The 15221-nt window shown below is 42.6% G+C and overlaps 2 protein-coding genes across 12 annotated transcripts in view; both read left to right on the forward strand.

Moving 5' to 3' along the window:
• The window catches only part of PRIMPOL (primase and DNA directed polymerase), a 57731-nt gene that overhangs the window by 17238 nt on the left and 25272 nt on the right, over window positions 1-15221 (forward strand). For 10 of the 11 annotated variants that reach the window (XM_045453098.1, XM_045453089.1, XM_045453073.1 and 7 more), the window contains 2 exons: window positions 4748-4895; window positions 10628-10912. In XM_045453098.1, coding sequence (XP_045309054.1) covers window positions 4748-4895; window positions 10628-10912 — 433 coding nt within the window. The remainder of the gene's footprint in view (window positions 1-4747; window positions 4896-10627; window positions 10913-15221) is intronic. The other variant, XM_045453106.1, reaches the window with a different exon arrangement.
• The window catches only part of LOC123585218 (protein kish-A-like), a 29867-nt gene continuing 20261 nt past the window's right edge, over window positions 5616-15221 (forward strand). Inside the window, exons 1-2 of the mRNA XM_045453159.1 lie at window positions 5616-5627; window positions 11195-11200. The gene's annotated coding sequence lies outside the window, so the exon portion shown is untranslated. The remainder of the gene's footprint in view (window positions 5628-11194; window positions 11201-15221) is intronic.

Raw genomic sequence — 15221 nt, forward strand, 5'->3', positions numbered from 1 at the left:
TAGTCTGCTCTGTTTCCTGGTCTTGAAGGTAGTATCCTTATGTAGAAGGCATCCTACTGGCCCCAGAAGCGAAATCTCTCCTGCTCACTAGAACCAGGTGCTCCAGGGGTGTCCCGTGTGTGGGTTGTATGTGCCCTTCTGTCGTGACAGGGCCCTGACTCCTGTCAGGGGCACTGGTGGGCAGGGCGGGTGGGAGGATCAACGGACCCAGTGGTGTGGCTACAGCTGCTGGGGACGTGCTTGTGGGTGGAGTTAGCCTCTGTTGTAGCTGGCTCTAGGGCTTGGCTGTGACTGCTGTGCATGTGCTGGTAGGTGGGGTTGACCCTTCCCCCTTCTCCTTGGGTAGGAGTTGCTTTACAGGGTTGTCAGTCCCGGCCTGGGCTTACCTGCTGGGTATAGCATGTGGGAAGCCACTTGGGAGGAGCACCTGATGGGGTGGGCAGGTTGGACGGGCTGAGTCCACAGGGTGATGCTGGGGCTCAATGAGTGGTACTAGCAAGGTGGAGAGAGAGTGTTTGGAAATTGTATCTGCCAGGGAACAAGAAAAATGATGCTTGCTAGTGCTTCCATTCCCAGAGAAAGTTCCTCTTCTCCTCTGATACACACACTAAGATTAATACATCTCCTCCTGTATGGACCAAGTGCTTTTTTTTTTTTTTTAGTGTTTGTTTGTTTTTGAGAGAGAGAGAGAGAGAGAGAGAGTGCATGCACACAATCGGGAGGGGCAGAGAGAGGCGGGGGAGACACAGAATCCAAAGCAGGCTCCAGGCCCTGAGCTGTCAGAGCCCTAGGTGGGGCTAGAACTCACAGACCACGAGGTCATGACCTGACCTGAAGTCAGAGGCTTAACCAACGAGCCACCCAGGTGCCCCTGGACCAAGTGCTTTTTAAATCTGTTATCTTTGTGCTGTGTCTTGGAGTAAGATTGCTCACAAGCCCTTTAAGAGTAGAGTCTTGGGGCACCTGGTGGCTCAGTTGGTTAAGTGACCGGCTCTTGATTTCAGCTCAGGTCTCGAGCTCATGGTTGGTGAGTTTGAGCCCCACCTTGAGCTCTGTGCTGATGGTTTGGAGCCTGCCTGGGATTCTCTCTCTCCCTCTCTCATTGCCCTTCCCTGCTCGCGTGAGCACTGTCTTTCTCTCTGTAAATAAACATTAAAAAAAAAAAAAAAAAAAAGAGTCGAGTCTTGGTTTCCTAACCCTCCAGCTCTCCAGTTCTCCTGGAGTTCTGCTCCTTTTCGAAGTCCTTCTCTGGTGGCTGGTCTTCCTGGTGCACATCTCCAGGGCAGGCAGGGCTGCTCGGTGTGGGCCTTGAACCCATGGCTACTCAGGGAAGACCTGTGCCTCGTGATGTCTCTTCCTCCTGTTGGTCACCGTGTTTAGGGCTTGGTTCCTGAGCCAACCTGGTCTTTGCCCCTCCTACCCTTATTTATGTGGCTTTTCCTTTATATCTTTAGCTCTGTTCTTCCAGGTCATCAGGCTGCTCTCAGAGGACCTGTTCTGTATTTAATTGCAGCCTTGGTGTATCTGTGGAAGGAGTGAACTCAGGATCCTCCTACTCCCATCATCCTTCTCTCCGAGCTTTGATGCAGAAGAAATGTACATTAGTCCCCCTTCCCCCAAAGAAACCAAACAAGAAGGATACTTTTCTTAAAATAACCATTAGACCCTTAAAAACAGATTCCAAAGTTTTATTTCATTGTATTTGGTAAATTATAACATGCGTAAGTATTTTGAATTTAATTTTATTTTAAAATAATTCATAGATCCTGATTTTTCTCTGATGTATGATGCACTTTTAAATTCTCAGGTAAGATTTATTACACAGCTATTGTATAGCTAAGAAGGAATTAAGACTCAGAGATTTTTACTGGCACTTTAATACGACATACCATTAAGAAGTAGCACGTTGTATTATAAACCAGAAATACCCCGAATTGAACCAACACTAGTGCAAATCCTGTTTGTAACATAGATTAATAAACACTGGTGTGGCTGAAATGGTGTAGGTATTTAAAATTTTTTCCTCCTAATTTTTTAAAATATTTATTTACATATTATTTTTTAATGTTTATGCTCGAGAGAGAGAGAAACAGAGTGTGAGTGGGGGAGGGGCTGAGAGAGAGGGAGACACAGAGTCTAAAGCAGGCCCCAGGCTCTGAGCTGTCAGCACTGAGCTGATGTGGACCTTGAACTCACAGACCGCGAGATCATGACCTGAGCCGAAGTTGAACTCCCAACCAACTGAGCCACCCAGGCGTCCCTCCTCCTAATTCTTTATATAATTTTATCCAACTTAGTCTTAAATAACTAATCTTCTACATCAGCAAAAGTTGGAAAAAATTGTTGAAATGTGAGCTTAGAATTATATAGCCTTTTTATTTAACATGTTTACTGTTTGGTAGAAAAGTTAGTAGGATTATTTTAGATAATATAACCTTCATTCATATTTACACTGAGATTAATTTCATTTATTGGTTACTTTGTATAATAACTGTGTATTCCAGTAAGTGCTTTTCCTCTTGAATCTCTGTGTGAAGAGGCATAAATTAGATTAGGTCCTGTCTTAACAGGTGGTTAAGAAATAACTGGCTAATGATAATTAGTGATAACCTATCACCCTTTGAGTCCATGACTTAAGTGAAAAATTTTAGTAAGCCCCTTTTGCCAAATGGTATGAGCCCTGGTGCTAATGCATTTTATAAAACTATGCTGACAGGTAACATTGTTCAAATCATATATTTTTAATTTGTGGATTTTGTAATTTTAATATTTAAATAAATATTGATTTAAAGTTTACCTTAGGAAAGTTAACTTTGATGATTAGGACTACTCTATTGTTGTTGTTTAACCCATGGAGTCATTCCATTTATTCTGTACAGCTCCAAAGTACATAACTAGATTTTATTCACTTATCAAAATCTTTTCAGCCTCTGCTGAGAGTCAGTGTGTCCAGGCACTAGGAATACAGTGGTTTAGCCCATAGGACATGGTTTCTGCCTTCTTAGAATTTATAGTCTAATGGAGGATAGCAAATTAGGATAGGTTTAGTTGCCATAATAAAAAAACTTAATGTGGCTTAGACGAGATAGAAATCTATTTCTCTCATGGAGTATCTGGATATGGCTCCATTGTTAAAGACTAGGCTTACTGCTTTTGCTATTTCCTGAGATGTTGCCTATTTTACCTTGTCCAGATGGCTCACTACCACTGTCTGCTTTCTAACCAGTAGAAAGGAGTGAAGGGATGGGCATGCCCCTTGCCTGTAAGAGTATAACTTAGAAGTCAGGTACCTTCCCTCTGTTCACATCCCATTGGCCTGAACTTAGTCATGTGGCCACACACCTTACTGCAAGGGAGTCTGGGAAATGTAGTCTTTATTCTGATGGCCTTGTATCTAGGTAATGAGTGTTCTATTTCTACAGAAGGAAGAGAGAACAGATAGTGAGGGATAGCCTCTGTAACAGAGGAAACTGAAGTCAAAGTAATCACACAAGTTAAAATTGTAGCTGTGTAAGTACTACAAATGGAGACAGAATATGAAGGGGGAATTGATGTAAATAGGAAACTGAGGAAGTCTCTGAGAAAGTGAGAATATTGAAGAATACTATCAAAGAGGGTGGGGGGGGTAGCTATAATAATGCTCAAATAACATTAATAAATAAAACTTATTGTATAACTATTAGGTGTCTAAGTGCTTGCCAGTTTACAAGCATTTTGCTAATGTCAGGATAACCATGCATGGTAGTTCTTAGTAACTTCATTTTGCAAATGAGGAGGCTGAGGTTTCAGGAGAAGTGACTCATTTTGTAGCTGCTTTTAAGCAGGTATATATGCCAGGCACTGTGCTAATTCTTTACTTTCATTTTGTCATTTACTCCTTACAACAATCCTCAAAGTTAGGTCTGATTATTATCCTATATTGCACTAGGAATGTAAGGTTTGGGCTTGACCAAAGTCACAGAGCTGGTAAGTGGCAAAGCCAGTACCCAAACCTAGATCTTTCCGATTCCAAATCTTGTGCGCCTATCCTGCTTCCTGCCTTCTTATAATGCTTAACTGCCTTCAATATGAGCAGCATCTGGGGGCATCTGGGTGGCTCAGTCGGTGAAGCATCCAACTTTGGCTCAGGTCATGATCTCATGGTTTGTAGGTTTGAGCCCCGCATTGGGACATGTGCTGACAGCTCAGAGCCTGCAGCCTGCTTGGAATTTTGTGTCTCCCTCTCTCTCTGCCCCTCCCCTGTGTGTGCGCGCTCTTTCTCTCTCTCTCTCTCTCACAAATAAACATTAAAAAAAATTTTTTTTTTAAATATCAGCAGCATCTAGCCCCAGAGGGCTATGTCCTTGGATGTAGATTTGGGCTCAATATGTGTGAGGAACTTCCTGAAAACTAAAACTATAAAAAAATAGAATTAGTGACTTTAAACTCATAGATGATATTTAAAGAGATGCTTAAAAAGAAATATTTTTACTGTGATTTTAGAGGAGATTAATATACAAGGTAAATTGTTCGAATTTTATGAGGTCTTTACTCCTGAGAGCCTATGATTCTTTGAACATAAGTGTGTCATAATTTAAATACTATGTATATTTCTATACATCAGTAATTTGATGAAATTATTACACAGTAAGTATACAGATAATAAAATAAAAAAGATGAGTTTGAGTTGTACCACAGTATTTGAACTTTGCTCATGGAAAAATTTTAAAACAATTTGAAACATGAATTATTTTACTTGTATTTTTAGCATGTTTGTAAGGCACTTCAAGAACTATATAGGGTTAACTGTTCAGCCGAAGATGTTTTCAACTTGGATTCTAGCACCGAGGAAAAATTTAGCCGCCATCTAATATTTCAGCTCCATGATGTGGCATTTAAAGATAACATTCATGTTGGTAAGTACACCATTTTTTAAAAAGTCAAGGAATTCTATTAAAATTTCATATTTTCCTTTACCTCTTAAAGTTTTGTAAATACTTGCCAGGTTTCAGGGTTCTTAACCTATCCTGAATAACGAAATGTGGCTTTTCACATCTTCAGGATCTCCTTTAGTTCTAGACCTACCTTCCTGTTCTAGACACATTTTAGACACATTAACCTCCTCAGGATATCCTTGGCATTAGTGCCTCTTGCTAGACATTTTGGGATGGCCGTCCGTTGCCTGGGACTGGTTTCTGCTACAACAGGAGTCCTTTCAGAACTTTTCTGGGTAATGCATTGGAGGCCTAATTCAGGTCTTATCTGTGATGCCTCAGATCTGTATCTGTCCTTCACTTCAGCCTTGCCTTAGTCTTCGTTTTCGGTACATGAGGACGAGGCTGGGGCTCCAGGCCACGTCCGAAGAGGCTTTTTTATTGGTTGCTGCTCCAGGCGGACCCTCAAGATCGGGAAGGTGTCTACGTATGGAAGCCTGAGAGTGCAAGGGGGGTGTGTGTCTGGGACTGGATGTTTAGAGACACAGGCCCAGGTATAAAATGAAGTCAGTCTATAGAGGAACAAATTAGGCAAGGGGAAACACTGAAAACCAAGGTCTGAATAGAAGCCCCAGTCCTGAGTGTTTATCAAAGCAGCAATAGAGCTAGTATTTTGAGGTCTAAATGGCAGATGATTGATTAACTGAAGTTCAGGTGATAGGTAATCTGTTCCAGAACTACAGGTGTCTGATAGTTTAGGGGCACCTAGAATAAAAGGCATGAGCATAGTCACTCGAGGACTGGCATAGAAGTCAGGAACCTAACTCAGATTAGATCAAAGCTAGGTCATGGTGACCTCGTTTGCTATGTATGAGGGGCTCCTATTATCTCCCTGTTTTCCGTTGCATAGTTGGACATTCCATCTCTTTCTTCCAGCCCTCTGGTATTAATAATTGTAGAATCTATCCTTGTCCCTCTGTTCACTCTGTCCGTAACCGTGGCGATCGTCTACTGTCATGGCTTTGATTACCATCTATGTGTTGATGACTTTTAAGTCTTCATCTTCAGCCAAGATTGTCCTCTTTGATGCCAGACCCTATAAAGCCAGCTGCCTATTAAACCTTCTCTTGTAGATATGTCACACCCATCATCCCTAAACCAGACTCCTCATTTTTCTCCTAAATTTGCCCTTTCTCCTGTGATCTATGTACCAGTGAGTAGTATCTACCATCTACCCAACTACCCAAGTGAAAATGTTGGTGTCATCTTTGAGCTCTGTTTTGTCTCAGCATACTTACTTAGCGAGCTGGAGTGATCTGATTCTACCACTTGGATGCTTCAGACCCTTCAAAGATTGCTCAATGCCATCAGGATGACTTCTAGATGTCTTCCTTTACACAGAGCCCCACTGTGCTCTAGCCTCCTCTCATACCACATGACCCTTGTAGTGTAAACCCTGACAGTGTTTGGTTTTGTTGTAATGCAACTGCCTGACTTAAGCTTTGACTCCTGAGGCTCCCATTTCAAAGAGGCATCCGTTTCAAAGACCGCTATCTCAATAGCACTCCCCAGACTGAGACGCTTTTGATTCAGAAATCTTGGTTGATTTCATTAACTGACATTTTGGGCCACTAGTTTTCTCTTCCTTGCTTTAAATTCCTGCTCTTTTATTTTTTACATTAAAAAAAAATGTTTATTTATTTATTTGAGAGAGAGCATGTGTGAGCAGGGGAGGTGCAGAGAGAGAAGGAGAGAGAGAATTCCTAAGCAGGCTCCGCGCTGTCAGTATGGAGCCTGACATGGGGCTTGGTCCCACAAACCCTGAGATCAAGAACTGAGCCGAAATCGAAGGTTGGACATTTAACTGATTGAGCCACCCAGGAGCCCCTGCTCTTATACTTTATATTCACTAACAAGGTGTGAGCCTGGGAAACCCTAGGCCTCTGCCCCCAAGCCCAGTAAAAGCAGAAACCCCTTGCCTGTGCATGCTTTCTCCACCTTGCCGTGTGGCCCCAGGTGTCGTGGGCAATTTTCAGATCTTGAAAGTAATAGACCTTTATTTTTTTTCAAAGTTTCTTGATAGTTGTTACCGAAAGGCGTCTTGCAGTCGTAACAAGAACCCCAAGCCCAGTCCAAGCACAACATTTGTTGTTGATGAAATGCTGAGACCGGCACAGAACAGCCCTTCTCACTCTGACCTTTACTTAGCTCCTGCGGGGGCCACATTTTCTCAAGTCCCTCCCTGTGCCTTTGCACATTTTGATGCTGCTGTCTGAAACGACATACTCCAATTATGTGGTCTCTTAAGACCCAGTGTAGATATCATCAGATGAGAAGCCATGCCTGTCACATCCTAAACGCTGAGATTCTGGGTTGTAGACAGCCCAGTGCTTATCACATTCACCACTTCCTCATGTAATTTTCTGTCGTCTTTATGTTTCACTGAATGTTTCCTTAGGGCAGGGACTGCTTGTTTTTTTCTTTTTCTTTTTTATAATTTATTTTGAGAGAGAGAGAGAGAGAGCGTGCACACGCATGCACACAAGTGGGGGAGGGGCAGAGGGAGAGAGAATCCCAAGCAGGCTCCAGCTGTCAGCTTGGGGCCCGATGTGGGGCTTGAACCCACGAACTGTGAGATCATGACCTGAGCAGAAACCAAGAGTTGGACACTTAACCTACTGAACCACCCAGGCGCCCCAAAGACTGCTTCTTATTCGCTGTTTATTTCCAGAGCTCGTACATAATCATATCTTTATCAATATTTGTAATCTAGTAGTAGCAGCCGCAGCAATAAAACAGAAGTAGGCATTTGATAAGTATTTGCCGAATGAAAAACTATTCAGTGGGCTCTACGGTCAGGGTGTGGGGGCAGAGCCTTCAGCAAGATATTTCCTTGATTCTATGGACTCCTCAGTCTGCTCTATGGTTCCCAGCCACCAGGCTAAAAGTGGAGATTGGTTGCTAGGGAAGAAGGGAGAGTAGAAATTTGTCAGGTAATTAGCAGTCACTGCTACAGATGTCTTCTGAAAGCAGATTGCCTTCAAGCTGGCTTTAAACCTGATTCCGTGGCATAAACTAAGTAAAAAGTGCTTTACTGTCAGAACAGCATACACAAAAGTGTGGAGGTACCTTGGGGGGCAGAGGGGGTCCGAAGCTCCTTTTCTCTAAAATTATGAACTGCCAGAACCAGAGATGCAGGGATGAAGAAATTAGTCCAAAGTTTGCCCTTCATTTCCCATCCCTCCATGGATGTTTTGGTGACATTTCTAGTTCCTATCGTTAGCCTTTCGGAAAGTAGAATTAGAGTGAGTGTAAAAGAGCATAGAACGTTCGCAAAATGTGTAAATTTGATCTGCCTAAACTACACCTCTGCCAGCCTGCCATAGGACCGGAAATTCCTATGATCGACACGTTCTTTTGAGTTATTCCCAGCCAGTAAAATTCCTGTCCCCATAGTAATGATGAGGGTGAGGGTGATAAGATTGGGGAAGGGAGGTAGAAAGCAGAGTAGTTGCTGGAAGCCTGTGTTGGAATTCATGCTGGTGATACTGTCCTTGTATCCTGGCCACGTTAGCTCCCTGCCAAAGGTTTTTAAAGGCCTACCTGGCCTGCTTAGTGCTCCCTTTGCAAGTTGTTCTAGAACCATGCTTTGCGTCAAGTAGATGTTATCTTACATTTCCAGGAACATTAACTTTATTAGTTTATGTTTGTACTGCTTTGTTGTTTTTTGATACATCGTGATTTCTTTTTACTCGGTGTTTACCCTTATTTGCCTCATTCCAGAGATAACCACATCTGTATATCATTGCAAGGATCACATGCTTTTGCTTTCATTTTGATGTATAGCATTTTATGAGATACTGGATTTGTTTCATTGAGTAGAGAGTAAATCATTAATTTGGGGAAAGAGAATTTTGAAGTCAGAGCATGTGTGTTACATGATTTAAGGGTAAATAAAGTGACAAACCCAGACAATACCAATATTAGAAATAAAATTTTTTTTCTTTCTTTTTTTTTTTCAACGTTTATTTATTTTTGGGACAGAGAGAGACAGAGCATGAACGGGGGAGGGGCAGAGAGAGAGGGAGACACAGAATCGGAAACAGGCTCCAGGCTCTGAGCCATCAGCCCAGAGCCCGACGCGGGGTTTGAACTCACAGACCTCGAGATCGTGACCTGGCTGAAGTTGGACGCTTAACCGACTGCGCCACCCAGGCGCCCCGAATTTGTTTTCTTAAAACACTGCCTTTCTCCAGTATTCATATACATGAAACACCTTAACCAAGTTATTGCTTGATTTTTATGGTATAAATAACATACAAGAGTTAAAGAAGTTCTAGATTTGCCATATCATCCTTTCTAGGTAGAGATAGGACCGCTAATGGTTAGAGCTCTTTGTGGCACCTGGGTGGCTCAGTCGGTTAAGCATCCGACTGTTGATTTCCGCTCAGGTCATGCTCTCCTGGTTCGTTGGATCAAGCCCCACGTTGGGCTCTGCGCTGATAGCACAGAGCCTTCTTGGGATATTCTTTCTCTCCCTCCTTCCTTCTCTCTCTCTCTCTCAAAAAAAAAAAAAAAAAAAAAAAAAAAACAACCTTAAAAAAATAGAGCCCTTAGAGTAAGTATTGAAATATATGTATTTAATTGCTTTCAATCTGGACTTTACTTATGATGCCACAGCCCGTCCAGTGACCGGTTATAGGGAGAAGCTGGAGGAGCAACGACTTTGGAACCGATGGCTGCAAATGTCACGATTCTTAGGGCATATCATGACAGGTAAAGGAGAGAGCGTGAGCTCCAGAGAAGTTTGCTGACATCCTGACTCAAGGAGAGTGCGGCAGAGGTTCTCATGGTATTTCTGGGCATTATCTTGGCAGCATTGTTTATGCATAAAAACCTTCCTTCCATTCTTTAATCCATCGACGGTCAAGATAAGTTCTACTCAATTTGTATTAGTAAAAGTGGTGCTGGGACACCTGGGTGGCTCAGTCAGTTAAGCGTCCGACTTTGGCTCAGATCAGGATCTCATGGTTGGTGGGTTTGAGTGGGGGTTGGTGGGGTTGGGCTCTGCGCTGACAGTTCAGAGACTGAATGAACATTAAAAAAAAGTTTTTTAAAAAAGTGGTGCTTTCGGGGCGCCTGGGTGGCGCAGTCGGTTAAGCGTCCGACTTCAGCCAGGTCACGATCTCGCGGTCCGTGAGTTCGAGCGTCGCGTCAGGCTCTGGGCTGATGGCTCGGAGCCTGGAGCCTGTTTCCGATTCTGTGTCTCCCTCTCTCTCTGCCCCTCCCCCGTTCATGCTCTGTCTCTCTCTGTCCCAAAATTAAATAAAAAACGTTGAAAAAAAAAATTAAAAAAAAAATAAATAAAAAAAAGTGGTGCTTTCTCGGTGATGGTATGTTAGGCTCAGGCTCATGCTAGCAACGTCAACACATCTTCTCAAACTGACCTTCCCTTCTTAGATGATCTGTTTATTGTAAGTGACCCCACGCTACCCTGTCGGTGGGAATCAAAAAAGTAGAAGATTGCATAAAGAGGAAGGAAGTAACAAGAGAAGCATGTTACAGTTGGTAATAACAACTCAGTTTTAAAACCAGAAGTAAAAAAAAAAGCCTTACTCTATAAAAGTGTCATGTGGAGATTTGTGCCTAGATCTTATACTTTGTGGAAAAGCGGAATTAGATTAATCATAATACTTTTTTTTTTTTTTTTTTAGGTAATTTTGTGAGAAAAATATTGCAGCCTGCTTTTCCCTTAATTGCCAGTGAAGACGATAGTATTTCAGAGAAAACGGGCCATGGGTTTTCCCATTTTTCTGAAACCCCAATTAAACAAGGAATTTCCTTTGGCAAAATGTCCCCAGATCCGGATGGAGGAGAGAGCTGGACGTTGAATTCAAAGGAACTGGAGAGGCTGGGGTCAGCTAAGCAAAGCAGTCTTGATCTTTCATTTTTAGTTGTGAGGAATAACACAGGAGAAAAGCAACTTTTTGTAGACCTGGGTAAGTAAAGCTGGCAGCTGTCCGTTGGACTGTCCCTTTGTACTCCTCTGAGAGACCAGTCGGTGCCCGCTTGTCACTCTGCTTGGGATTCTTGCTACTGCCACTGCTCCATGGTGACCGTAGAATCACCAGCAGACTATGATCAGTGAGCTAAGGTGCTGGAACTCTGCCTGGCTTCCATTCAGAGATCGTAGAGAGGCCCCGTGGGGCAAAAGCCCCGGACCGGCTTGAGTTCCAAAAAGAAAATGGTTGTGGTTGCCGCTACTTCTGAAATGTCTAGAGACTTGTGTCAGGAGAGTCTTAATAGGGGACAGTTGCCCCCGCACTCTCCAGCACCGGTGAGAAGTTTCATAAGATGAGATAAACGTTAGAGCGTCTGGGTGGCTCAGTCAGTTAAGCGTCTGACTGTTGGTTTTGACTCTGGTCATGATCTCGCAGTTTCGCGGGTTCGAGCCCTGCATCGGGCTCCACGCTGCCAGTGGGGAATCTGCTTGGGATTGTGTGTCTCCCTCTCTCTCTCTCTGTCCCTCCCCTACTTGCGCTGCCGTCTCTGTCTCTCTCAAAATAAGTAAATAAACTTAAAAAAAAAAAAAAGTTAAAAACAGACACAATATAAAAATGGTACTTTTATGTGGCAAAATGAGGCGGTTGTTTTCTCCACTGAAGAGCTTTGCCGTTAGTGGCAGCGGCCATTTCTTCAGCCGCCTCACTGTGGTCCAACTAGCAGCTGCTGTAACTGTGCTCTCTCCTACCCTACTTCTGGTCGGTGAACCTGAAGGTGTATGAAGCACGGGGAGAGACTGCAGTCTGTTTAGGTAACACATAGGCCGATCGGGACCCATTCAGCCAGCTCCAGTCTGGTGAAAGGAGCCTCATTTAAAAAAAAAAAAAAAAAAAATTAATGTTGATATATTTTTGAGAGACAGAGAAGGAGTGCAAGCAGGGGAGGGGCCAAGAGAAAGGGAGACACAGAATCCGAAGCAGGCTCCAGGCTCTGAGCTGTCAGCACGGAGCCCGACGGGGGGCCCAAACCCACCAGCCAGGGAGATCATGACCTGTGCCCAAGTCGGACACTTCGGTGACCGAGCCACCCAAGCCTCATTTTTCTATTGTGGCCTCCGCTTGCGATTTGAAAGCCGTGAAGAGCACGTTTATGCGTTGCGTGTCAGAGCAACCGAGAGAGCTGCAGTGTCCACGGGCTGAGGGAAGTTAGGTTTAACTTGTGGGCAGGATTATCAAGGCAGCCAGACCAAGAGGGGGGGCAGTGTCTTGATGCATTCCCTATCTCTCTGGCTACCCTGACAGCCGAGCGCCCAAATTTGGAAATACAGTCAGATAAGGGCAATGCCCTGGTTCGGGTGTGAACAAGCACGAGTTAGGAGTAGAGGGGCATTCTTCCAAATGACAAGTTTTGTCTTGTTAGCAGACTGTTCTCTCCAGGTCGTGCTAGCGTGCGGTAAAATAGGGGAGACCGCCGAACAGGAAGTGACTCGGGGCGGGGCTGGGGGGTGGGGGTGCGGCATAGCTGATCTTTGTGCTCCACCTCTACCCCAGTAAAAGACACAAACAGAATACCCCAGTTTGTGACAGCCTTAAAAGTTAGTTTCCTGAACTAGCAAGGAAATTTCTGTGATCTGCTTGAAAGAAATATTTCAGGCCTCTGCCTAGAATTATTGATGCAGCAAAGAGGACATTCCTTAAGGCATCTTTTGAAAGGTCAGAGATTTAATAGTAAGTTTTTGAGGAAACTTTTTTATCGAAGTATAACGTTCAGAGCCACGAGTGATTGGTGAGTGCCCAGGTCAATGGATTATCACAAAATGAACATACCCTTGTCACCACACCACCCTAGGCAAGAAATAGAAGGTTACTGGGATTCCAGAACCTCCTCTATGTTTCTTCTAGGAAGTACCCTTCCTCCTCCCCACAGGTAACCAGTAATCCATCCTCTAACACTGTAGATTAGTTTTGCCTATTTCCGAACTTCTTAAAAAGTGCTTATTTATTTTGAGGGCGAGAACACGCTCGATAGGGGAGGGGCAGAGAGAGAGGGGCAGGGAAAGAATCCTGTGAGTGGGGGCTCGAACTCACGAACTGTGAGATCATGACCCGAGCCAAAATCAAGAGTCAGATGCTTAACTGACTGAGCCGCCCAGGCACCCCTGAAATTCTTATTATTGGAATCATAGTACTTATGGCTTGCCTTTTCACTCTCTTATTGGTGTCTTTGATGAACAAAAGTACCTTTAAATAGTGGTAGTCTGATTTATCAAATGTTTTCCTCTTAGTGCTTCTTGTATCTTGTTAAATCTTTTGCTATCTCCACTTATGAAGATAATGCTCCTAGTTACCTTCTAGAAGACTTATATTTTTACCTTTTATACTTAGATCTACAATTCACTTGGAATGGATTTTTGCTTATCGTGTGAAGAGGAGTCAAGATTGTGTTTTTTCTTCCTGTATGAACATCTGTTTGTCTCAACACTATTTGTTGAAATAACTGTCCTTTACCTAAAAGGACATCTTTGTCATAAGTCAAGCGTCTATCTATGTCCGGTCTTCTTCTGGATTATGTTCTGCTCCATTGTTGTATTGATCTATTTTTGTGCCAGTACCACTACTATCTTAATGTTGCTTTTTTATTTTTTTTAATTAAAAACACTTTTTTATTAGAGAGTGTATGCTAGTGGAGGAGAGGAGGAGAGAATCTTAAGCAGGCTGCATGCTCAGCGCAGAGCCTGATGTGGAGCTCGATCCCACAACCCTGGGATCATGACGTGAGCCAAAATCAAAAGTCAGATGGATGCTCGACTGACTGAACCACCCAGGTGCCCCTTAATGTGCCTTCTTAAAAAGTCTTGCTATCCAGTAGAATAAGTCCACCATCTTTGTTCTTTGAAATTTCTTGGCTGTTCTTGACCGTTTGCACTTCCATTTAAATTTTAAAATCACTCTATCAGGTTACACACACACACACACAGCTAGAATTTTAATTTAGTTTGCATTGAGTCTATTGACCAACATTGACATTTTTACAATATTTAGTGTTCCGATTCATGAGCGTGGTTTGTCATTCCACTAACATCAATGTTCTCTAATTTCTCTCAGTGTTTTATAGTTTTCTGAATAGAGAACTTGTACATCTTAGATTTATTCTAGATATTTGATTTTTTTTTTTTTTTTTTTTTTGCTTAAACAACAAACATTTATTTCTCACAGTAGCAAGATTGGGGTACCAGTGTGGGTGGCTTCTGGTGAAGGTCCTGTTCCTGGTGTACAGATCCCTGTCTTCTCATTGTAGCCTTCCATAGCGGAGAGAGAGCACTGCTTGATTTTTGGATGTCTCCCTTCTTTGAGATTTTGGCACTAGAAAACCTCACTGCCTTAGCAGGTCTTCAGTAGTCTCAAACTTTTTTTCCTAATGGATTTCCCCAGGTTTTCTATTTATTTACAATAGGAGGGTTACCCACAAATTGAACAGAATTCGATTTCTGTTTCTGGATGTGGCATTCTTCCAGGCCAACTCTACTTTATTTTAATTTATACATTGATTTTATTTTGTTTACAGCTGGCAGAAAATAATTCTTATTCTCATTTTTATTTTTGTTTACATGAAGGTGATTTTTTTTCACCCTCATTTTTTAAATTGAGGTATAACTGACCTACCACATTTAATTAGTTCCAGGTGTATAATGTAATGATCTGATATTTGCACATATTGCAAACTGATTACCACAATAACTCTCATTAACCTCCATCACCATACATACAATAGAGTTGTTTTTCATATGATGGGAATTTCTAAGATGTACTCTCTTAGCAACTTTGAAATATGCAATATAGTGTTATTCACTATATTTGCCCTGCTGTACATTACATCCCCATGACTTATTTATAACTGAAGTTTGTGTCTTTAGACTCCCTTTATCCATTGGCCCACCCCTACCCCCCCACTTCAAGCAACCATCAGTCTGTTCTCTGTATTTATTAGCTTTTTTTTTTCTAACTTTTTAGATTCTGCATATAAGCAATATGGTATTTGTCCTTCCCTGTCTGACTTATTTCACTTAGCATAATGCCTTTGAGGTCCATCTGTGTTGTTGCAAATGGCAGGATTTTTATTTTTTTTTTTAATGGTTAAATAATCCGTTTTATAGATGTGCAGATTGTTTCCATATCTTGGCTATTGTAGATAATGCTGCAGTGAACATGGTGACCACATATCTTTTTGAATTAGTTTTGATTTTCTTCAGATAAATACCCAGAAGTGGAATTACTGGATCATACGGCAGTTCTATTTTTAATGTTT

Source organism: Leopardus geoffroyi, chromosome B1, assembly GCF_018350155.1.
Source record: "Leopardus geoffroyi isolate Oge1 chromosome B1, O.geoffroyi_Oge1_pat1.0, whole genome shotgun sequence".
NCBI classification, from domain to species: domain Eukaryota; kingdom Metazoa; phylum Chordata; class Mammalia; order Carnivora; family Felidae; genus Leopardus; species Leopardus geoffroyi.